This window comes from Equus caballus, chromosome 1, assembly GCF_041296265.1.
Source record: "Equus caballus isolate H_3958 breed thoroughbred chromosome 1, TB-T2T, whole genome shotgun sequence".
NCBI lineage: Eukaryota > Metazoa > Chordata > Mammalia > Perissodactyla > Equidae > Equus > Equus caballus.
In genome coordinates this window covers 7,944,113-7,969,475 of record NC_091684.1, presented here as the reverse complement: position 1 = coordinate 7,969,475, position 25,363 = coordinate 7,944,113, and the positions used below count along the sequence as shown (strand labels likewise).

The 25,363-nt window shown below is 43.3% G+C and overlaps 1 protein-coding gene across 15 annotated transcripts in view; it reads left to right on the top strand.

Annotated features, from left to right (window-relative positions):
• FANK1 (fibronectin type III and ankyrin repeat domains 1) overlaps positions 1-25,363 on the top strand; it is a 112,743-nt gene that overhangs the window by 60,891 nt on the left and 26,489 nt on the right. For all 15 annotated transcript variants that reach the window (XR_011441538.1, XR_011441528.1, XR_011441532.1 and 12 more), the window contains exons 2-7: positions 3,311-3,488; positions 11,777-11,901; positions 18,462-18,543; positions 19,581-19,655; positions 20,935-21,000; positions 23,806-23,971. Coding sequence is in view for 10 of the 15 variants with exons in the window: in XM_070275670.1 (XP_070131771.1) it covers positions 3,311-3,488; positions 11,777-11,901; positions 18,462-18,543; positions 19,581-19,655; positions 20,935-21,000; positions 23,806-23,971 (692 nt within the window). In the remaining 5 variants the exon portion in view is untranslated. The remainder of the gene's footprint in view (positions 1-3,310; positions 3,489-11,776; positions 11,902-18,461; positions 18,544-19,580; positions 19,656-20,934; positions 21,001-23,805; positions 23,972-25,363) is intronic.

The following is a 25,363-nucleotide window of genomic DNA, read 5'->3' as shown; positions in this document are numbered from 1 at the left end:
AGGGTTTTATAGGATTCCATTTTATGGGAGCAATATAATGGTTTGGTGGAATTAAACTCATTTTAGCTGTCTTATTTCATTTTTAAGTGAAAGGAGAAACTGTCATCACTATGTGGCTTTTGTGATATTTGATTGAAAAGTTTCTTCAATGTGTATTCATGGCAAACATTTTTTGATACTTTATAAGATGTAGGAATGGTTATGATCTCCACGTCATATTGATGTGGAATATGATTTTTGATTTATGGTTGCTATAAATATATGGTCAAGCCATGGTGAACTGCTCAGGGGTGACAGCCCCCACTGTTCTTTATATAGTGTTCCCTCAGTGTGCTGTCATCTTCATCATGGACCATCTGCCACTAGAGGCCAGGCTGCAGATCTCCCTTGTCAGTGAAATTTGACCTCAGTAAATCTGCAGGTATTTTTGGAAAGACAGAGAAACTACAGTTCTGCTTTCTGGTAATCTATATTTGTAATGAATACACTCATATTTGCTTGCTCTCTTTGTCCTTTCCTGCTTTTTATGATACTAATCACAATTGCTAATCCATCACAGACTATGAGCACACGTTCTCTCTGTAGCTTTTGAAATATAGTCAACTGCTATCATTAGGATACTGAGTAATCTGATGTTTTTATTAACTCATCTTTTGAGTCTCCTCTTATGGGGCTGGCACATTTCTGTTGCATTATATTATTACAACCTATATTTGTAACTTAAACTTTATGGTATTCTGTGTTCAAACCTATAATTTGTAAAGATAAAGTGGGTTTCTGGCATGCTTGAGAGCGGTATTTTACGCCGTCTTTGTAACCATAGGGACTGAATGGTGACAGTGAGTGAACCCCTCTATATTTCATGTTCATGTTATTTATTACTTGACAAATGGCAACAGGGGCATAAAATTGTTTTATTTGTCAGATTTGCATAAGAACTTCCTCACAAAAAGAAGCTTTTATGGTACACAACACAAACGTAAATTCTCATATAATTGTCCTTTTGAGGCATGCCTTGTAGTTTTGTTGTTGTTTTTTTCCTTTTCATCTTTTGGAAAACTTGTAAGATAAGAAAAATTTGCTGCGATGGAAAGAGCTAACCAGTTGTTTAAAGGAACCACACAAAATTGAAAGTACGGGTTTTTTTTCCTTCTTTTTGTTAGTAATCTTTAGAGGAGTTAAAATTTCAAGCCTGAGTTGTGTCCTGAGATTATGTGATTGGCTAAATTTGGACCCTGGTTATCAGATTTAAAATGAACATGCAAGAGCATGCTTTTAAAAGACCTGATACTTATAAATCAGGAAAACAGAGAGTTCTCAGACTTTTGTAGAAAAAGTAACATCTAAACTAACCCACGTTTTTCACTCACTCATTTTGAAATTTACCTGTGTTGCATATAGAACTAGTTCTTTTTAGCTGCTGTGTAGGATTTCATTGTATGAAAGATACCGTAGTTTATTTAGATACTGTATATGTGTAATTTAATTACTTAATACAAAACACTTTGAGGTAAGAATTTTTGACTCAGTTTCAGAGCAAGTATTTAAACCCAGGTTTCTGTATATCCATCATGCCATTCCTTCAATAAATATTAGGACAATAAAGTTGGGAGAAATGAGCTTGCAGGCTGCCCCCTAGCGTATATCTGGGATCTGAATGTCAAGGAAGCTGGTGGTTGTCTGTCCTCCCAGCAGGAGGCGGGCCAGACCAGGGCACCTGTCTTGCTCAGGGGGTCCACCGCAGGAGGCGCGGGGGTCTGGGGGGAGCAGTGGCTCAGCTATTTGAGACGTTGGCCCAAGGGAGCACAAGATCCTTTCTTTCTGAATAATCAACGTGGTAAATCCATGATATATTTGAGGCCTGAAAGGCCCTGAGGGGCAGGGAGGGGTTTCAAAAGAAATGTAAGACATGGACCCAGCCCTCGAGGAACTTAAAAGCTAGCGGGGGAGAGGAAACTAACATGAGACAGAACAACAGTTTGCTGACAACTTGGTGTATACTGTGCTGTGCCCCTCGTCATCTTTTACAGAAATGGAATATTCTATATTTTTCTCTGCATCTTGATTTGTCATTCAACAATACCTTCTGGAAATCCTTTCAAGGCATCTAGTCTAGAACTAATTCATTTTTTAAAGGCTGTGTAATATTCCATGCTGTGGCCATATCATCACTTATTTGACCACTCCCTAATTAACAGTCATCTCTCTTTTTTTTCTTTTTTGCTGTAAACCGCTAAAAACTGTAGCAGTTAGTGTCCTCGTGTATGTGTCCCTGTGTGCAAGTGCTCTCATTTCTGCAAGAGAGATTACCAGGAGTGAGATGGCTGGATTAAAGGGTATATGTATTTTTAAGTTTTTTTTTTTTATTGGTGAGGAAGATTGGCCCTTTGAGGAAGATTGTTGCTGAGCTAACATCTGTGCCAATCTGACTCTGTTTTGTATGTGGGACACTGCCACACCATGGCTTGATGAGCAGTGGGTAGGTCTGCACCTGTGATCCGAACCTGCAAATCCTGGGCCGCTGAGGTGGAGCGCGTGAGCTTAACCATTACATGACTGGGCTGGCCCTTCGTGTTTTTAATTTTAACAGATGCTGCCATATCGCTTTCTAAAAAGGCTGTAATTTGTATTCCCCTACCACCAGTGTATAGTGTCCTCTCCCAACATGGTTGCTTCCAACAGTTACGATATCTCTTTTAAGTATCTAACTGGATATCAAGTTATACCCCATTGTTACCAATTTCTGTGGCCACTAGGGAATACGAACATCTTTTCAGACATTATGTTGGCCATTTGTTTTCGCCGTTTTGTGCACTGCTCATCTTTTGCCTGGTTTGTTATTAGCCTTTGGGTGTTTTTGCTGGTTAGCTTGTAAGAACTATTTGTATAGAATAGATATCAACCCTTTGTCATCCGTGTTGCAAATATTTGGACCAGCTACATTGTTTGTCTATTGGTTTTCTTTACCAGACAGTTCACTGAAGGATTATAGCAACAAACTGAGTTTCATCAACTCACAGAACAACCTACTTAGTTTGATATGTTAGCCGACCTTTTGGAAGGGTCGGTGGGTGAAGTATGTATTGACAGGTCCAGTACAATCTGCTTGTGGAATGTGGTAGCTCACCACACAGCTGGATTTTCTCTCTTAACTTTTTCAGATGTTCTTTCCGCTCAGGGAGGGAAACTTACACGTGTGCCTCTCCGTGTAGGAGAGCAGAGTTTGATCCCCTAGCTGCTGTGGTGCACTCCATTGGTCTCTCCTCCTTGTGGAAGTGTTGTCCTGAAATCCTGTACCGTTCTTTTTTAGCAATCACACCATCCTCAAGACCTCATCCACCTGTTGTGGGCAAAGTGACTCATCATAGCATTGAACTGTACTGGGATCTGGAGAAGAAAGCGAAACGCCAGGGTCCTCAGGAGCAGTGGTGCAGGTTCGCAATCGAAGAGGAAGACCCCAAAATGCACACTTATGGGATCATTTATACGTAGGTGCAATGTTGAATTCCTTAACGCTTTGATTTTGATTTCCTTTAGCTGGAATGATTTCTATTGTCTCTAATAAGACCGGTTTTGAAATTAAAGAAAAAAATGAGTCAGAATCATTGGCAGTCATGCTCTTTATGAATTATAATTTTTGAAAAATAAGCATTAGCAGGAACTTTCAAATTAATCCTCCCATAGCTTTGAGAGCTTCTTAGACTTCCGAAATGGTCTAATGGTATATTTTTAAAATCCAAAATGTAGAGATAGACTCTCAAGAGAGTTTGAGGAAGTTAGATGAGGTTCCTAGCCAGCTGTCCACAGAGGTGGGTTGGCCCCGCTTGTCTAGCCTGGACCACTTCTTGGCCCCGTGTCACACCACTGTTCCCTTGTCCGCTCTCTTTCCAACTGCTTGCCCCTCTCGCAGCCTCCACGCTGGTTCCCACAGTGGGGCCTTCCTTGTTGCCTCTCCCTTGAATGTGTTTCCTTCTGTTTTTACATGGCTGGTTCCCTGATACGATGCACATATCAGCAAACATCCCCTCCTCAAAGGGCCACTTGAGTAGCCTCCTTCCCCCTGGCAGCCTCTCTCTCATGACCTTGCTCCAGAGGCCTCCTAACATTTAGCTCTGCTGGAGTATTGTTGACTTGTTCATTTTCTGTCTCCCCTCCAGTAGATAAATTCATCGAGAGGCAGATAAGATTCCTGCTTGCTTAACCTTCTACCCCCAGCTCCTAGACACTGTCAGCACATAGTAGGCCCTCAAAATATTTGTTGAATGAATAGATGAATGAATGCAACAGGAGTAATCGAGTCATTTTTTCCTTAGTCTTCATTTCAACTCTGACTTGTTTCTTCCCTTTGACAGCTTTACTACTTGCAAAATGACTCTATTTCTGTGTTTCAGGAATACAAAAATGAGATACAAATATGGTTTTTAACTAAACTTTTAATTTTGAGATAATCGTAGATTCATATCTAGTTGGAAGAAATCATAGAGATTCTGCATAGCTTTTACCCATTTCCCCCCACTGGTAACATGGAAAACTGTACTGCAGTTACAGCCAGGATATTGGCATTGATGTGGTCAAGATACAGAATGGTTGTAGCACTTTTCTGGGCTTTTCTCAAGGTGGCATTGTAATAAGCATGCTGATGTGAGGGTATAGTATATATGAAAGCTTCAGCTCTTACCTGAATGATGATATGCCTGAGACTTGAGGAACAATTCTCTCTACCTAAAAAAATATGCATTTATCTGAAATGTAGTGACCATCTGAGAATAACTCTTGGCCTGACTACTGAAAAATGTTATTTTCATCATGTCACGTCATGTGTTATTCTGTGTTGGGTAATTCCCGTCTAAAAGCACGAATTAGGATATTATAGGTATTTCTCTGGAGAAAGAAAAAAACATCATTTCTTTGCCCCCATTCCCCTTGTACCACAAGCTGCATGTTAGGTGGGGCTGCCCGGGGTATTCCTTTCCTTCCTCTTTGCTTTTCCCCTTTGCTGGGTGGCCATGTAGGCAGCCTCACCTAGAGAGACTGCAGCCATGTGCTCTGGCCTCCAGCCCGATGTGTCTGTCTGTGTCGTGTGCGTTCTCCTCTGAGCCCTGAGTGCTGTCCGCACTTGGGGCCTGGCCTGGTGGACCCACAGCCAGGCCCTCACACCTCCAGCTCTAAGTCTGGCTGTGAAATGATCGTGTTCCCTCAGAGAATGAGCACAAATCTTGACACTAGGTGGCAGAATTAGACTGTGTTAATCTTGACCTCATTTCCTCCGTTGTATCACTTTGTCCAGGTACCGTGAAAACTAGCAAATGCCTTTCTTTAAGAAGGCGATGATCTGGAATATCCTACCTGGGCTTGTGGATTTAAGAGCTTCTCGCTGACCTGTCAGTTTCTTGAGTGTTAGCCAGCAGCCAGTCTTGAGTCAGTGGTGCCATATTTGACTTGGGCTCTCCTTCTCATGGCCAGTTACCTAGTTTTGTGTGTTGTTGTCCCTCTGCAAACACCTTCTAGGCCTTCCTTCGTTAGCCTGTGGCATTTCCCCTACTAGGATGCAAGCTCCATTTTCTGCCTAGCTCATTGCTGTAGCCCCAGGTCCTACAGCTGTTCAGCATATTTGCTGATTGAGTGAATTGACCTTATCCTTCTTTGCTTGCCTTCTGTCTCTCATTCTATCTTGCTAGGTTAATTTTTCTTTAAATCTTCCTTTTGTCAAATTGTCGTCAGTGGGTCTCCGTTGTTTGAAGGATGAAGGTCAGACTCCTTAGAACATTTGATGCCCTTCACAGTTTGCCCACAACCTGCCTTTCCTGCTGCCTCTTATTTCTGAGCATGAATCCTCCAATGAGATCTGCTTGCTGTCCTTTGACTATGCCTCAACTTTTCCTGCGTGTGTGTGCAGCTGTTGTCCCTGTGCAGACGAATGGCCCTCTACCTTCATCCTTTCTTCTGCTCAAGTCAGATTCTGCCTCGACTGAGAAGCTCCCTTACCATCCCCTTATCTACCTCCTCTAAATCCCTCTGATGATTGCTGCCCATATCAGGCATTTCATTTATTCAATCAGCATGTATTAATGGGTGCCTACTGTGTGCCAGACATTGTTCTGGATGCTGGGGATATGACACTGGACAGACAGACCAAACTCCTATATGTAAGTGAAAACATAGGGTATGTCAAATGGTGATAAGTTCCAAGGAGAAAAAGCCTAGGAGTAGTCAGGGCCTGGGGTGGAAGTGAGGAGGGCTTCACTGAGGAGGTAACGTCTGAGCAAAGAACCAGGTGAGGGACGTCCACAGCCTTGTGAGTATCTGGAGGAACATTCTAGGTGGAAGAAATAGTAAGCAAAAAAGCCTTGAGGTGGGAGTGTGCCTGGTGTGTTCCAGGAACACTGAGGAGGGGAGCGAATGGGAAGAGTAATAAGGGGTGAGGTCAGCGGGGCCGTGGGAGGTAACCTCCAGGGTCTGGTGGGCTAAGAGGAGAACTGTGGCTTACTCTGAGAGAGGCGGGACAGCCGTTGAAGGCTGTTAAGCTGAGGGGTGGCTTGATTTGGCTTATGCTTTAGGAGGATCACTGTGGCTGTTGAGTTAAGAACAGGCCATAGGAGGGCAAGGCAGCAAGCAGCAGGGAGGACTAATTAGGAGGTTTTTGCAATAATGTGGGTGAGTGATGACTGAACAGAGTGCAGGACTCTGTTCAGTGGTTGAATTCAGGATATATTTTAAAGATAAATTTGAAAAATTTGCCGCTGGACCAGACATGGGATGTGAGAGAAAGGGGATAGTCAAGGGAGATCTACTGCCTGCCTACCTACCTACCTACCTACCTATCTGCCTATCTACGTACATATCTATCTATCTGTCTATCTGTCTATCTGTCTATCCGTCTATCCGTCTATCCATCTTTCCATCTTTCCCTGTATATCTAATTCTAGGAGAGGCTAAATTATGCTGCATTAAGCATCAGCTTCAGCATCTCAGTGGCTTACGACTGCAGTAGTTCATTTTCCACTCAAAATACCCATTGTGTGTCGGCCATGGCTGCCTGCCACGTTGTCTTCACTCCACAGCCAGGCTGATAGAGCAGCCTCTGCCTGAACATTGTCAGTCATTATAGCAGCACAGGGAGACAGCACGGCACACTGTTTCTTGACACTTCTACTCAGAATGACACACTTCACTTCTGCTTATGCTTTGTTGCTCAAAGCAAGTCATACGGCTGTGTCTGAGTTCAACAGTGATGTAGAATTCTTGGGAGGGCACCACATATGTGTGAGCAATAATTCAGTCTTCCAAGCTGGCACCAAGGTTTTTGGCCTCAGCAACTCAAAGAGATGGGGAAGACTGCAGGTGGAGCAGAAGCTCGGTTTGGGACTATCAGACATCCAATAGGATTTGGGACTATCAGACATCAGGGAGGCACTTGGGGAAGACAGGGCCAGAAAAGAGATCTGGGCAGGAGGAAGGAATTTCAGAGTCATCAGTGTGAGGCTAGATTGGAGGGCTGGGGACAGGAGCATAGAGAGAAAAGGGAAGTCTGGTAATTGAGTCCTTGGGCATTCTGATATTTAGTTTATGCTTTGTGTTTGTTCAGCACTTGCATCAAATTTTTGCTTGTTGGCTGATAACAAAAGTAAGGGTATGCCTTACACTTCTGTTTATTTTGCTCTGTTGTGGAAATATTTCTAAGATGGCTCCATTCTTTAAGGTATCGTGCCTGGTCCGTGTGGAGCGGTGCTTCTCTGCAGCTTTGCTGAACTGCTTCTGTTGGTCATCCCGTGTCTGTGCTGCAGTCATCATGTCATCCCCGAGTCTGTGCTGTAATTGCTGTGGAGTACCCCAACGGGCAGTGTGTCTCACGGCCCCTGCTGTGTCTTTTGTTCTCTCCTTGGGGCCATCTCTGCTGATGTATGAGAGTCTCTAGCCTCCCATAACTGTGCTCAGTAACATCTGTTTCCTAGCACAGCTCTGTAATTTCTCTTTCCGGGGGTTAGGAAGGTGCTAATCGCTTCAGGGTGATCTTATGATACTTAGCAATACCGGATTCTGTTGGGGGCACTTTTGGTTTTATTTTGGTCTAAAAGTATGTTAAGTCTTCAACTCCTGGCATTGAATTCCACTGAGGCTTGGACATTATATTCTCATTGAGCTCCTAAAGGTCTTTTCAAATGCCACAAATTGCTGAGGGTTCAGCTTTTATGATTCAAGTTATCTATAGCTATGGACCTATGCTCACATAACAGCAAAATCCACCCACTCAAAAGACTACTTGTGCCAAGCTGATATATTTTAGTTTTTAAAGTTCTTATTTTTTTAGCCCATGCAGTTTTCCTGAATATTTGCTTTGGTTTTAGAGTTTTGACTTTTATGGTAAATGCACTTATATCTATTAACACTTCTGTTTCCTTGGTTTCTTGATTCAAACATTTTTCTTAATGCTATTGGTATCATTTCTTCATTGCACTTCTTATAGTTTCTTCTTTGTTGATACATGATGTATCAATTATCTATTACTGCATGACAAACTACTCCTCAATTTGGTGACTTAAAGCAAAAAACAATTATGTGTTGCTACGTTTGGGCAGTCTGGGGATGGTGTGTCTCTGCTTCACATGGTCTCGGCTAGGACAGCTCTGCTGGGGCTGGAGATCCAAATGGTGTCCATCATATGTCTGATGCCTCTGCGGGGGTGGCTGGGACAGCTGGTGGCTGACCAGGCTTCTTTATCTCTCGTCATTGTCTGGCATCGTCCAGTGACTCTCTCACCAGTTGGGCTCTCCCTCCAGCAGGAATTTAAACATCTTCACATGGTGGCTAGCTTCCAGGGGAGTGAAAGCAGAAGCTTCCAGGTGTCTTAAGGCTGGGGCCCAAACTGCACAGCATCACTTCATATTCTATCCTACTTGAGGGGAGAGGAACTCGGCTCTAACTCCATGGAAGACTAATGTGTATCTGCAGGATAGAGGGGATTGTTGGAGGCCACCTTCGCTGATGTTGTATCACACTTGACCTCTTCAGGTGAAGAGAAATGTGTTTCAAGTAAAGATGATATCAGTTAGGAGGCTGAATCCACCAGCAAAGGGCAGGAGAACGCAGACAAGTGGCCAGAAGTGCCTTAGATGCCTCATCTCTTTCATGGCTCTGTTAGCGCTGCACCCAAGTCATTTAGATTTTGGTGCCTGAAGTAACTTGTGTTGCAAAAAAGGATTCACTGTGTTCAGCCCTTTATTTCAGCTTAAAATTTTACATTTTGGATAAACAACAAAGAGAGAAAAACACAAAGGGAAAGGAGTCTTTGTAAATCTCTTCCACTTTTCAAACGTGGTTCTCTAGGTCTCCGTTTAATCTGAGACCCCTCTCTCAGGAACACACATCCAGACTTGTCTGGTTCGATTGTTGGTTTATGGACTGGCCCCCATATGCAGAGGGCCAGAAGAGACTGAAGAAAGAGGCAGGCCACTCCAGATTGGTAGGTAACAGGTGTAATAAGCAAGGGAACTTACAAGGCTTGTCTTGAGCAGCCGCAAGACAAGTAGATCTCTGCACCCGCTGCCAGAATCTTACAAGTTTATACGGAGGCCTTAACGGGGTTCAGTCACATACACCGTCCAGATGGTCTCAACGCCGCCTTTTGCTCTCAAGGCTGCATCCTTGAAACAGCTGCTAGCATGAGAATAACAGGCAGAATGTACATTCCAAGGACAGGGGTGGGGGTAAGCGGACTCTGATTGCCGTGGTCCAGCTGGAGGGTCAATTGGTGGTCACATCCTCTCGATGAGCTCCTCCAACACCAGTCTCCCCATCACCAGACTCTTGTCACCCTTTGCTCATAGCCTAGACCAGCATTCCCCGAGTATTCCATGTCCTTCCACTCCAATGCTGCTTCTCAGACTGCCTGGGTCCTCCTTTCCCCTGCCTTATCTGCCTAGGATAAGTCTTTATGGAAGTTGCTCCCCGACTTCTCACTTTACATCAGAGGCCCCTCCACTGAGGACATTCTACTGGGCCCTCTCTGCCCCTCCCTTGCTCCTCAAAGTGGAGGAATTACTTGTCTGATGGAAGAGTTTGGGTGATGGAACTTAGAAGACCTTCCAGGTTCTCTCAAACTATCCCAAAGGGTTCTCCTCCCTCTGGAGTGAGTGTTGGGTCAGCTCTCTAGTGCTTGGCCATATGCCTGCTTCTTTGGGGGAAAAACTGCTTTTCCAGTGGGGTCTGGGAGTAGGTGGGTGAGGCTGTTTAATTGACAGGTGAGGTGTTAGCATGCCCACCTAGCCCAGATTTAAAGCCACGTTTTCAGGTGAGCTTTTATTGGTAATGGTGCTAACTCCAGCACTGTCATATCAGTCTGACTCAGCTGTCGTTCCTCACTGTCCTTGACTCTCTCTTCTTGCCACCCATCAGTAGGAGATGGGGTCAACTCACTGATGACAGATTCATCTCAGCCCTGAGCTGGCCCCAGGCTGCATCCCTAGCCTGTCCCAGCTCCTAGCAAGTAATGGGCACTAGATATATTTGTTGAGTTGCATGGAATGGAATTGATGTGTAATATTTAGGTTACACACAAACATCCTTGAAAAATTAGTTGTAAATCCCAAAGTATGATTCTGTAGGCCTCTGTAGAGGTCTGCTGAGAATGAAAGAAAAATTAGAGACAGAAGATGGAGAAAACAATGGTAACCTTGGAGTCCAAGGGGCTATGGAGAGTGTTCTGGAGGGAGGAGAACAGGGCTGGGTTGGATGTTGAAGCAGGAAAGAAGGAAAAGCTGGAAATAGTACGCACACATACAAACCCTGAAAGATCGAGCCTTTGAGGTATAAGGAAAGGAAAAATTAGATATAGGATTTGAAAAGAGGTAATGGAATTGAGTCAGATGCCAGTAAAGAGCTTTGGCAGCAAAGGGAACCTGAGGTTTTAGGCAATATTGGGAAATACATACAACTCGGTTGACTTTTGGGGACCTGGCATCTTAGAGAACATGCCAAGTCAAAGCCAGGCCCCTGACACCTGCCTCCCAAGCAGGGGGACACAGTCTTAGCACCATCGCTGGATCCTAGCATCTTCTGAGCAGGCAGGCAGACTGCCTGACTGCATTTCCTGGTGCTCATTTTGCAGGCTTCAAATGATTAGACTCCGTCCTCTTTCCTTCTGGAGGCGTGTGGATTTCCATTGCTAGCCTCTGATCAGTTTTCTCTTCTACAAGTGTTCAGGGTCTGTTTCCCATGGACATTTTCCTAGATGAACTTAACAGGGTGGCAAAGTGTTGGAGTGGTTCTCGTAAGCTGCCTGACTCCCCAGCTCACTCTGAGTTGCTCATTGCCTACAAGCAATCAAATACTTTACTACTTCTGCTCTTTTTCCTGCAGTATTATTTTGCCTGCAATAAGTATGCAGCCATCAGACAGCCTCACCTATCCACTCAAAGACCCCACTCAAAAATCACGTATATACTGTTTGACTGCCTATCTCATTTTTTAAATGTGAAACTTTGTCATTTGAGGACAAATATCATGGGTTAACGTGATTATTTTTCCAAAGAACAAAATTGCATGCCAGCTGTGTGTCAGCACTGGGCTAGGCACCGCAGAATAGAGTGGGCATGTGCTGGGTGGGATGGAGGTGCCACGCGTGGGTTTTCACAGTCTCGTGGGGGAGACTGACAACAACCAGGATCAGATCTGTACTGGAAATAGACAGCATTCAAAATTCACTTCCTCCTGCTCTTCTATCAGAGAACACTGACTAGATTACCTGGTGTCATCCGCATGTGTGTCTCCTCCTATCTAGGGGATATGCAACCAAGCATGTTGTGGAAGGTCTGGAACCACGGACACTGTATAGATTTCGGCTGAAGGTCACCAGCCCCTCTGGAGAATATGAGTACAGCCCAGTGGTCTCGGTATCTACGACCAGTGAGTACAAAGCACTCTAAACTCACTTATCTAAAGATAAATGAAGACGACCAGCAATGTGGAGGTAAAAATATTCAGCTTTTTGCTCGGCCTGACTGGAAGCAGAAATTACGTATTCCATTTTTAAGCATTGTGATAATATTATTTTCTGGCTGAGCCTGGCCATAGCATAAGGGAAGTCTAATTGTGCTTTAATAAATGGAGAGAGCTGTTTCGGTGCCAGCACTGCCCTGTGAGTGTACATCTGGAACAAAAGGGGAAAGGGGCCAGAGGGGTGTGGGCTGAGCGCGTGTTCCCACAGGGAGAAACAGCTACCTGTTTTGGGGTCCTCAGACGACGAGGTCTACTCAGTGTTTTGTCCCTCTTGGACAATTTCAGTGTGTGTGTCTTGACCCATGAATCTGATTCCTGGGGGTGTTGTGAGTGAGGAAGAATGAACAGGGCTGCTCTCATTCATAGGCGAGGGGACAGAGAGCCCTGCATGGAAGTGGTGGTGAGAGGCTGGCCATGGTGCCTCTGACCAGTGCATTCTTTTCCCAGGTTGAAGGGTACAAATCAAAGGGTACAAATATTTTCAAATATTTTCTGTGATCAGTTTCTTAAAACTTCTTTTTTGGTGAGGAAGGTTGGCCCTGAGCTAATATCTGTTGCCAATCTTCCTCTTTTTGCTTGAGGAAGATTGGCCCTGAGCTAACATCCGTGCCCATCTTCCTCTATGTTGGATGTGGGATGCTGCCACAGTGTGGCTTGACGAGCAGTGTATAGGTCCATGCCTGGGATCTGAACCTGTGAGCCCTGGGCCACCAAAGTGGGACATGCAAACTTAACCACTATGCCACTGGGCTGGCCCCTTAAAACACTTTAAAGATGTGTGTGAATCCAGTGCCATCTTTGAACTAGAATGTTGTAGAGGTTAAAATGGCCAGAAAAGTTCTTCAGGGCCCACCCACTGAAAACACAGACAAATCTTCTTTTGGTTGCACAAAGGAAATCCTTCTCTTGTGAGTGAAAAGTTATTTTAAAATTTTATTCAATGTAGCATTTGGCTTGTATGTATATACATAGTTTTTTTCTGTGGCTTTCATTTGTGTCCTTTAGGCACTTAATCATGGAAATTTTTGTGTGGATTAAAGATAACTCAGATTTTGAGTTAGGCAATATTTTCAGTTGCAAACAAGGCATTAGAGGATTGGATCTTAGTTTAGCAAATGGAGAATTTAGTTAAAGCTGAGAGTTTCAAGGCTGTATACATTCTCCAATGATGCTCAGCTAGCCGTGAGAAAATATAATTTCAGAGGAGACTTTAAAGTGAAATGGTCAATTATGGAGACGCAGGTCAGGAAAGAGGGCTTGTGGCTTAATCTGAGGGCTTTGAAAGCATTTTCTTTTATATGGAAGATATGGGAGCTCCTGGGGTTTTTAGGGGAGAGAGAGGGGGGCAGACCAGCAGAAAGTGAGTGAGTTGTGTGTGAATTGAGGGAAGACAGAGAGAATGGAGGAGGAGAGAGGAGGAGGAGGAGTTGGCACAGGGGGCCTGTCACTTGAAAAGAGACTCTCTAGGGGATCAGGGGGCCAGGACGCTCTCCCATGCCGCCTTTCAGCTCCCTCCTGTCCTCCCGCTATCCCCAGCCACCCACAGGCCACTCCCACCCTCCTCTGCCCCGTCCCTTTGGGGTGCCTCCTCTGGAGCACCTCCCCCCACCCCTCCTCTGCCCTCGGGGCCTGCAGAGCCCTGCTCAGGGGTGATTCCTCAGGTGGCTTCCGCCTTGTTTGCCACGCTGCAGCTCCTCCCCTGGTACAGAGCAGTGTCTCACCACCTCTGAGAACACTTCCTACAGCTTATTTTATGTACTTGTCCATCTTCTTTCCCTCCCACTTACATTGTGTGCTCCTAAAAGTTGGGGGGTGGGGGGAGGATGGGTCAGTCATGTCTAGCATGTCGAAGATCCTTACTAAATGGTTTAAAGAATCCATCCATGGCAAATGAAAAGGCCCAGAGGCAGAATTAAGAGGATGAGGAGAAACAGTGATTCTTTTAGCTGACTCTCATGTCTGTTGGGAGATGGATCTGTTTCCCACTGGCTGCGGAGAGTCCACTGAAGCTGCCAGGTGAGGGTGAACTGGATGCAGAACCAACCATGGTGAGCCTCAGGTGGCCACTGGTCTCCTTCTGAATACCACATCAAAGCCAAGGCGGGGTCTTCTGGACCAGAGATGACATGGAGTTGGTGCACCATTGGAGCTCTTTAGGAAGGCAGAAACCACTGTAGCTCTATCAGCTGACAAGGGTTGTCCCTCTGGGCCAGGTGTGCCTTCTTGCCAAGCTGGCTTCTGAGAGGCAGCCATGGATAACTGGTCCAGTGGTCCAGGGCATTTGTCACTGCAGCCCATGGCTTCCATGGGCACTTAGACAAGACTTCCTGTAGAGACAAGGGCTTGATGTAGACATGGCTCCTGGTGATGACCTGGTGTGTTGGGGCTTCTGGAGCATTTCCTTGTCAAGTCACAGCACATATGCTGCAGCTGGGACGTGCACTCAGCCTCAGGGGGTCTGTCCTGGGTGGCAAGGATCAGGTACACTCTTCCTTCTGGCTGGCTGCTGCTCCCTCATGCTATTGTTATATTTATAATATCCAAAGCAGACTCTCTTAAGGAGGAAGATCATGCTAAACAAAGAATTAAAAATGTGCACATTATACAAAAAAGTGACAATGCTTCTGTGGGCTGATAATTTGCATTCCGTTTGAAAGTGTTTTAATGAATCACAAAAGGATGTACTTTGTTTGAATAAAGGATGCTCAGCCTTTTTTTTCCCAGGTAAAGTACACGAGACTCTTGCTTAAATGAGGCATGCAATTTTAATCAGTTGGGCCCTTAAAAAGAAAGAAAAACAGCTGCTGCTTGTTAATTGGCAAATATCTTCTCCGATGAGCTCATCATTTATTCACGGCTTTTAATAGAGACTTAAATTCCACCAAGGAAGGTGTTATCACCACATTATAATGTCTGCCAGCACATCTGCAGCTAAATGACCCTCTTACAGAATGTGAGTGATGGATTCCCAAAGACCACTCTGCCGTCTCCTCCTCCTGGGTGTCCTCCTGTGGTCCTGCCTGATGAGTTCCATCCAGCGCAGGAGGAACACTCAGGGACATCCTCACCGTGGGCAGGATCAGTTCGGTATCTGTAATTGCAACTCTCGGGGTAAACATTGGAAAAACACCCCCACAAAACAAGGCCTGCCTTCTTGATATTGAATTGCACTGATCAATGACAATCCCTTGGGCCGAGCCCACAATGTCTTGAAGGATTTGGGGGTGGGAGGAGTGGAACATTTGGCTCACCCTGGAATTTCCTCTCTGTTCTTCACTCCTTCCCATACTGGGAGTAGAAAGAACTACTCTGCTTGCAAACAAGAGCCTTTTCATTTCTTTTCTGTTTCTCTGTCAAATTCATGTAAACTGTGAGCCTTTTCTGTGCCTCAGTTGATCCATGCCTGGCCTGGTGGTAATCCTCAGGACCTCTGTGCCTTCCTGGCAGTGGTGTGAGAGGAGTCGATGAGTTAATGCTGAGAAAGAATTTTCAGCCCCAAATGACAGTTATTGCTTCCTTTTGCTGAAACTTAGCAAGCAAGGACTGAAGAACAAGTATGTTGTTTTCCTCTCTTCCGTGAGATGTCCTTGTGTTCTCAGAATAACTCATGAGAGCACTGATTACCTCTTGCAGAAGCTGGAATAGGAAATACATTTCTTTAGATTATGTCCTAATATCAAAATACCCTGTCTTTGCTATGCACAGTCCTCAAGCTTCTAAGCACGGAATGAATTTAATACGTTTTCCAATATTTGCATGCTGCAGAGCTTTCTGGGTAGGATGCATGAGGAAGTGCCCTCCTCTGGGAGAGCTGTGCCAGTCAGGGAAGATGGATGATGTGGATTAGAGGTGGTGAGGGCTTAAATGTGCTGGGATGCTGTGTGTGCTTTTAGAAGTTTCTTTAAAATCTCACGAAGTTAGCACTTTTCTGAAGTTTTTTAGGCTGTAGCCATCCCCTTTCATTTAACACTTTCCATGGGATCATGTTTATTTAAGATGTCTGCTTGTATTCAAAATTTAATAAGAATGGAGGCATACAGTGAAATTGTTACATGTGTTACAATACGGAAGGAAGGAGTACGGCCTCACAGGAGACCTCTCTCCGGGCTCCAATGTCGCCCACTCCTGCCTGGGTGACCTTGGATGACACTCATTCAGCCTTTCTGGCTCTCAGTTTTGTGGTCGGAGGAAGAATCTAAAAAGCATTGTGTCGAGATACAGCTTCCTTAATAGGATTTGAGTTAGGATATCATGTTTTAAAATTTAGTAGAAATAGGATGAGCTTCCTATGTTCTTCTGGATTATTCTATGCAAGTTACTTGTTTTTGTATTTTTTGTGGCAGTTGGAGGTTGAGAGTCACAGAAGCGGGGCTGTCTGGTGGGATAACAGAGGGTTCTCACCACAGTGTTCTTCCCCTCCTTTCTGGGAAGCGTGAGGGAAGGGAACTTTTGATGGGTTTAGTTTGTCCACGAACATATGGATGGGTCACATAGATCATTTTCAGTCCATATTACTGTAGCCCAGGGTTTCTCCACCTTGGTGCTATGGACATTTTGGGCTGGGTAACTCTTGATTGTGGGTGCCATCCTGTGCACTGTAGGACCTTGATCAGCATTCCTGGCCTCTACCTGATAGATGCCAATAGCACCAACTGTTAAGTTATGCCAACCAAAATTGTTGCCAGACTTTGCCAAATGTCTCTGGGGGCAAAACTCTGCCCCGTTCTGTAGCTCCTATTGGAAGCCAGGAACAGCATGGGCCCTGCCCTATGATGGTTTATCATGACACTTTCATTTGAAGCTTTTTGTCTAAAAATATGCGTGGAATGATGAAAAGGAAGTATAACGTGGCTAAAAATCTTCAGGAGATTGGCAATCTCTAGTGGACAAAGTTATTTCAAAACAATTTTAACTTGGCTTAAATTTATTTTTCCCAGAAGAGAAGGAAGGGTATCAGCTGGAGGTCACTCTGATAGTGATCCCTCCATTTTTCTGCCCTGCTCACTTCCCAGTTTGTACTTGGCCCAGCTAAAATCCTCCAAGGAAACCAGGAGAAAAGTAGCGCCTGTGCCCAGAAGCTGACATCCCAGAGTTTTTCCATCGTGAGGAGCAGGGATGGGGAATTTTACTTCCCATCCTGCAGAGGTGGCCAGGGGACCTCTGCAGGCCAGGCTGCAAGAGGGAGGTTAAGTAGGGGGCGGTGAGCCCCAGGAGGCAGTCTGGGGTGCAGTTTGGGAGGACGGGGTAGGGGTAAATGTTTTCTTTTAGGGTTTATAATAATAATAGGCTGAAAGTGGGCACTACAGTGTAAAGGGCAAGGGAGAGGAACATATTTGTCTCATTCTCTCTGGGAGCCCCAGTGCCTAGCACTAGACTTGGCATGTAAGTTACTTAATAAACTTGTTGAATGAATGCATGAGACCTTTGGATTACTAAAACTGGGGATTATGAACTCAATGCCTATTGGGGTCAGGTAGGTGTGAAAGTGTGGGAGAGGGCTGGGTGTAAGGCAGAAGAGAATGGTGGGGTTGTGTCGAGCAAGGGCAGCTGCCACTACCATGACTATTACCTCAACAACAGACACATGTTGGATACTTAGGACGTGCTCGGTGCTGTTCCAGGTGCTTCCCTTGTATTTCATTTAAGCTTAATTATAATCATTTAAACAATTAGAAAGTCCTGGAACGTGAAGCAAGCGAAGTCATGGAATAAATGCCTTGAAAGACCGGCTTCTCTCACTTGGCCCTTTCTTCTCACACTCTGCTCATTTTTGAACTTCTGCCGCAGTCCCTTCCTCAAGGAGTTAGTGTTCGCCCGTACACAGGGCCACCCTCCTCTCCACCCCACCTCCATTGTTCTTTTACTGTGTCTCAGACTCCTGCTCGTACTTCTCGACTTGGCGGTCGTCTCGCATAACGGGGCTTTCTCACGATGTTCTGCCTCCCTGGGTAGGAGCCCCCTCTGCCCCCAGAAGCTCAGAGGAGACAAGGCCAAGACGAGTGTTATATTCCTGGGAAGAACTCACATTCTGGATTTCAAGTGTTGAAGCAAGCTGCCTCTTTTTGTTTGCCATTCTAGTAGTTTAGTGATTCTTTGGCAAACAAAACCAGCGTGCTGTGGCAATTGGGGAGTTTTGCCTTGCTTGTGGGAGACATTTATTAAGTCTTATGAAATCTGAAAGGATTATTTTCAAATATCAAAATAACATTCACATAGCAATACTTTTATAACTCGAAAATGTCCCAAGCCTTTAGGACAATCTAAATGTTCTTTTCTTAATATGTGAAAACAAGGTCTTTTTCAGTAAAAGGAGTTGACTAGGAAATGTAAGATGTATTTATTGGAATAGCCCAGTGCCTTCTTGGAGGTGAACATGAGCACCCACTCAAGGCCACAGGAGGAATATAGCTGGAATGAATCTTCTTTCATTATATTTTGGATGACTGCTTTCTGTCTAATTTCTTCAGGAGAGCCCATAAGTAGCGAGCACTTTCATAGGGCTGTCAACGTGAATGATGAAGATTTGCTGGTTCAAATACTTCAAGGAGGGTGAGAGAACGCTGCCATTAATTTTTTTTTTTATTTTTCATGCCCAAAAGTGCATAGAAATGCATGATGCAGCTTTATTTTGTTTTATTAAGACTTCCCATGCCTTTGAAACTGGCTCCAAAATTAATCTCAGGTGACTGGCGTGAGTTCAGCATAGTTAATAAAGACCATAAAGCCCCATGTAAATGTTATATTTTGTAATTATTTAATGAAAATTGAAAATGGAAATTACAAGTCTGGTTGTCATATTTTCTTCCCAGAAGTAATTTTTGATTCTTGTTTATATGCCGTAGCATTTAGGCAAATTTCACCCCCAAATGTCCACATCTAATTCCTACTGAAATTAAGGCATCACTAAATCAGCTGTTTCTAATTCAAAAGGTTGATAAAACACTAGAGGAAAAATAGTGAATCTGGTTGCTGCAGATGTGGTATTTGAAGCTGCCTCCTCAATGAAAAATGGACAGTGTTATCTCGATTCTTTCTGAATCAATAGTTTTGAGTGCCTTAGAGGACAAGCCATTTGTGCATTGGGGCTCTGTAAGTTGGAGAAGAGAAGGTTCCCACGAAAAGCCAAAGCTTCTAAGCTGATCCTTAACAGCTCTGCTTTCTTCCTTCGGCAGCAGCGTTTTAGGCCCAGTGCATGAGATGGGAATCAAGGGAACACGTGGGGCTCCCCCAATCTAGACTTGTGTTCAGTGGAGCTGAGTCTGCAGTGAAGACACTGTGCCCTCTGCTAATTTGAGGGGGCTGTGCTCTTCATAGAGTGTTTTATTGGATTGCATAACACTTTCGAGTTGAAGGAGTGCCTATTTTAAGTGAAATTACAGCAATTTTCTCTTCTTGTGAATTTGAATCCTTTAAAATATTAGGCAGGGCAGTCTAAGACAACAAAAATTTAATGGCCCGGAAGAAATTGGAACTTTTGGGACAATGAACCATTTTAGCCACCTGTGCCCTGCAAGAGACATCAGCCGCAAATCCACAGGGAGCCGTGTGGAGCGTGTTAATCTCTTTTTCTCTGTGTTTTTCCCAAGAAATGTTAAGGTTGATGTCCCCAATAAGTTTGGCTTTACGGCTCTGATGGTTGCTGCCCAGAAAGGATTCACCAGGTAGGGCTCCTCCTCCTTATCTCTCTGAGTGAGTGGTTGAACCCTTCACTCCTCTCAAAGGCTCCAGTCAGGGTAGCGGTGGGAGGGAAAGGGGCCGGGGAGACCCCATTTGTCTTCTCTTTCCAAAATGGTACCATATAAGGGCTGAACAAAAACTCAGCTGTTTTTCTCATAAAGTCATACAACATGCAGGAGAGAATGTAAAAATGTATAATCATGTGGTGAGAAGGAGAGGTAGCCATTTAATTATATCTTGCAATATATTTTATGTGTCCTGGGAAAACTGGTTATTGGAATTTGAATTTCGTTAAAAAAGAAAAGGGAGGGATATTAATTCTGGGAAACAAACTTCCCTGATAGGTTGCTAAGATAATTTTCACTGATACACTCCATTATGTCCATTCCACACAGATAAGCATAAATACTAATAGGTTGTTTTTCAATCATATTTATATTTACTAAAGTGCCATTTTGAAAAACATAGAAATGTATTTTCATTAGATGCTATTTGAAAATATATTCAAAATGGTTGTTAAAGTGACCGTGAATTAGTTTGATAGTCCAATTTGTTTCGTGTGGTACAGTTTAAAAAAAATTTTTTTTATTGCAGTAACATAAGTTTATAATATTATATAACTTTCAGGTGTACATCTTAATGTGTTTTGAATTCTGTGTAGATTACATCATGTTTACCACCCAAAGACTAATTACAATCCATCCCCACACACATGTGCCTAATCACTCCTTTCACCCTCCTCCCTCCCCGCTTCCCCTCTGGTAACCACCAATCCAATCCGTTGCTATGTGTTTGTTTGTTTGTTGTTTTTATCTTCTACTTATGAGTGAGATCATATGGTATTTGACTTTCTCCCTCTGACTTCTTTCACTTAGCATGATAACCTCAAGTTCCATCCATGTTGTCACAAGTGGCTGGATTTCATCCTTTCTTATGGCTGAGTAGTATTCCATTGTGTATATGTACCACATCTTCTTTATCCATTTGTTCCTTGATGGGCACCTAGGTTGCTTCCAAGTCTTGGCTATTGTGACAATTTTTTTCCAACGAATAATTCACATAAAGGGTAAAAACCCATTATTTTTTGGTATTGGAGAGGTAGTTTTCTGGTTTTATAATGCTCTACCTTTAAAGCCAGCTGGCCTCTGAAGATGGAGAAGAAAGTGTTACAAAGATGTGTCAGTGTTGTTCCTTTTTGCCGGATTATCATGGGTTCCTGTTGAAAGCTACTTATCCCACTAAATTTAAATTTGTTTCCTTTAGGCTTGTTAAAATCCTCGTTTCTAATGGCACTGACGTGAATCTGAAGAATGGAAGTGGCAAGGACAGGTAGGTTGTGGAATCTGCCCTAAAATGTTCCAATACTTATGTTATTAGGCCTGTTCCCGGAGAGTTTTTGATTGAACACAAGTACTTGATCCAGTCTCTTTTGACAGCGCTGTGAGGTGAAGTACCACATTCCAAAGGAGAGATGGCGATGACTAAAGCTGGCTTACTGGTTGGTTCACTTATTCTTTCAGTCCACAGGGTATTTCTGGAATCTCCATCATAACTTGTGTACCCTCCCTAGCTCAGTGTCAGTGCACACTGGGTGCTCAGGAAATGGTGGTTATTCAAACAGTTGTCACCAGCCTGTGCCCAGCATTGGGTTGTGCCTCTGGCATTGGTACCTCCCTCAGGGCTCTCATTGCCTCTTGCCATATGCTGTTAACTGAGAATCTTTGGTATTTGCGAAAAGCAAACAGGCATCACAATCAAAAATACAACCCAAGAACTTCCCTGAGGTGAAAAGGCTGAGTCATTGCAGGAGGAGTTTAGGAAAAGAGCGCAACACTTGAAAACCTATACTTCGAGCTGAAAGAATGTTTTAGACTCAAAAATGATCACCAATCTAGCAATTGGGTTTAATTGATTACATCAGCCAATATTTATCAAATGACTCCCACATGCCAGGCTCTGTGCTTGGCTCCCAGGTAGAAGTGTGAACAGTGGTGGTAGGTGCAGTAAAGTGGAACTTGCAGATACAGGATAGAAGTGTACACTGATGTAACCTTTCTGGAAGGCAATGTGGCAATATGCATCAAAAGCAAGCCTTAAATATCCAGATCCATTGACACAGTGATCCCATTTTTAGGAATTGAATCCTCAGGAAAGAATCAGAAATGCGAATAAGACTTTACATAGTAAGGATGTTTGCTGTAGCCTTATTTAAAATTGTGAAAATTTTGAACAACTTAAATGTCCAACAATGGTGGAATGATTCAAGTTAGGATATATTCATGTGGTGCAATATTTAGTTATAGGAATACTGTTGTCAGAGTGAGTAAATAAGGATATACATGAAGTAATATTAACTAAGAAAATGAAAGATAATATCTTTATTTGGAAGGTTTCAGACATGTAGGAAAGTTGAGAGGACAGTCCAATAAATGTCTGTGTACTCACACCTGCGGCTGGCAGTTTTCACCACATTTGTCACATTTGCTTCTCTGTCTACGTTTTTATTAGCATTTTTTTTTTTTGGCTCACCTATTTCAAAGTAAGTCGGAGGCACCGTAACCCCACAGTACTTCAGTGTGTATGTCCTACAAACAAGGACATCAACCTGGCATCATCACACTAAGACCTGTCACAGTAATTTCCTAATGTCATCGATGCCCCAACCACCGGTGCAAGTCTCCCCACTCGTCCCCCCGAAGGTCTTCCATAGTCATCTTTGGGGACGTGGGGCGAGGCCGTGATCCAAGCAAGCTCACACGTTGCATTTCGTTGTTCTCTCTCTTTAGTCTCTTTATTCAAGACAGGGCCTCTATCCTTTTTTTTTTTTTTTTTAATATTTTCTCATCCAATGACGTTCTGAGGAGACCAGTCCAATTATTGTATAGAATGTTCCATGTTCCTGATTTGCCTGATTTTCTCCTACTTGTGAAGGAGGAATTGAACTTGTTCATTCATCATTTCCAATAAAGTTAGGTTTAAAGCTTTGATTAGATTCAGACTAACATTTTTATCAAGGAGACTTCAGAGCGGTGTTGTGACTTGAGGTCACATCTGTCAGCAGGCTTGTGACGCAGGCTGCCCCAAAGTTGGTGATTCTGGGTTTGATCCTGTGGTTAGGGTGTGGCTGTTGCCTCTCCACTTTGTAAAGACAGAGTTTCCCATTGCAATTAGCAAATAGTCTATGGGGTGATAACTCAGCACTGTGTGAGCGTCCTGTTCGCCATTAACCTTTGATCCAATGATTTCAGCATCCACGGACGATCCTTGCCTGAGTCAGTTATTTAATTGGGAGTTGCAAAAAAAAGTGATTTTCTAACTCCATGATTCTTTCTATATTTATTAGCTGGCAGCCTTCTTTAAAAAAAAAAAAAGCTTATCAACTGGACTACATTACATCCTATAAAGGCAGAGTAAATAATTTATTATTTTCCTTAAATATCATTGTTTAGAGTATGGAACTGGCTTAATAGTTATCACTAATACTGTCAAATGAGTATTTTTCCCCCTCTTTTTTTTGAATATCATTATGGACTCACGGCTGTTTTTTAAATCCAATATCTTAATTATTGTGATTCTTCATTTTTTTAATTGAGATATAATTTACATACCATAAAATTCACTCTTTTAATATATACAAGTCAGCATTTTAAAATATATTAACAAAATTATGCAACCTCCACTACTATCTAATTCCAGAATATTTTCATCAGCCCAGAAAGAAGGCCTGTACTCGTTAGCAGTCATTCACTATTTCTTCTGCTCAGCGCCTCGCCACTGTAATCTGCTAGTTCTGTCTCTCTGGATTTGCCTGTTCTGTACATTTCATATGAATGGAATCATACAGTATGTGGCCTTTTGTTTCTGGTTTCTTTTATTTAGCATAATGTTTTAAAGTTCATTCATGTTGTAGTAATTCATTTCCTTCTTATGGCTGAATAATATTCCATGGTATGGATATGCCACATTTTGTGTATCCATTCATCAGTTGATGAATACATAACATTTTACATGAATAATTTCCATAGCTTTTCCACTCAAATGAGCATTTCTTGTTTTAAGTCAGGTAGGGTAAAACGTGGACCTGAGTTTGGTGACTACATTTATAGCCAGTGGTTCTTCTTCCATTTGTTGCAGTCTAATGCTTGCATGCTATGCGGGACACCTAGAGATTGTGAAATATCTCCGAAGACATGGTGCTTCTTGGGAAACGAGAGACCTCGGAGGCTGTACGGCTCTGCACTGGGCTGCAGATGGAGGCCACTGCAATGTGATTGAGTGGATGCTAAAGGACGGCTGTGAGGTACGGGATCTTCCTTAATAACTACACACGCATTGTTAAGAACCTGAAATGCTGTTCCACAGGGTTTAGGAGAAGCAGAGCCTTATCTGAATGCCTTTGATTGGTTGAACTTAGAAATATTGGAGAGAGTTCTCTGACTTCTCAGCAAGAAGGTTCCTGAAGCTTGGAAAAAAAGATCTTTATAGAATTGATATGATAGTGTGGCTTCAGATTGTCATCAAGTTTCATTTCATATGGGAAAAAAGAAACCATGCTGAATCCAGAGCCAGCCCTGACACTTCTTCTACTTTGTTTCTTTTGTTCATTTACTCATGTATCTCTTCATTCAATCTGTCAACAGAACTTTATTGAGCATCTATACCAGATACTGTCTTAGGTGCTGGAGACACAAAGATGTTAAGAACTCTTACAGTGCTTCTTGTTGCTTTTAGAATTCGATTTTTTTAATTCTGGGGTACAAAAATTTCCAAACAGCAAACTATATCATGAATAGAGCATTTCAGCTCTTAGTGTCTTTACCTCAAAGCAGGCATGTTGGTCTGCTTTTGGTTTCACGTTATCAGAAAGTACAAATTTAACTTAGCAAATAGAACTGGAGTTGTTTGGATTTCTGTAGAGAGTTGAAGATGGGTAAATAGAATTAGCTCAATTATGGTAACTGCTGATAACTTTGAAACCTTTAGTTCAAGACTTGAAAAAAGTGAAAGATTTCAAGGCATGGAAATAATCATGAAAAAATGCTGTTCTAATTGTGATTGTCAGATGGTGTAGAGTATTGAGAAATTAAATTGATCACACTGGAAAATAAACTCCAATTGAGAGAAGTCATGTTAGTGGATTTGTTCTAGTTTGTCTCTGAAGTGTGACTGAAGGAAAGCAAGGCTTATGTCATGGGATCTCAGTGGTTTCTGCCACCGCTTTCTGAGAGCTGAGAGAAGGGCCCCTTGAAGGAAAACCCGCGGTCATTAAGATAATCCCTTTTTATTACATTTCTCGTTTTCCTTGTTTTAGGATTAGCATGTGGGCCTGGTGCAGGGCTGGGACACACCTGCCGTGTGTGGTAGTGAAACCACATTCCCCTCGTTTGGTTTACGATGAATCCGCTCATGCTTTGGACTCGGTACAAGTCTATAGTTGAAAATGAAGGTCGACCTTTGCTGAAAGAAGGGCAGGTCTCTGCCACGGACATTTAATGCTGTAATTTTGGAAACTTAGGTTCTCTGGGTTTCAGATATGATCTCACTTATTTGGGGGTAAATTCCATCTTTTTTCTGTAGCACCGAAGCTACATGAATGTGTCCACTAAAGGTTTCTGTGTGGCTGGCTGGTGGCAGATAGACAGTGTCAACATGAGTCCTTCCAGGTTCTGGGCAGATGGTTCACCTGACGCTT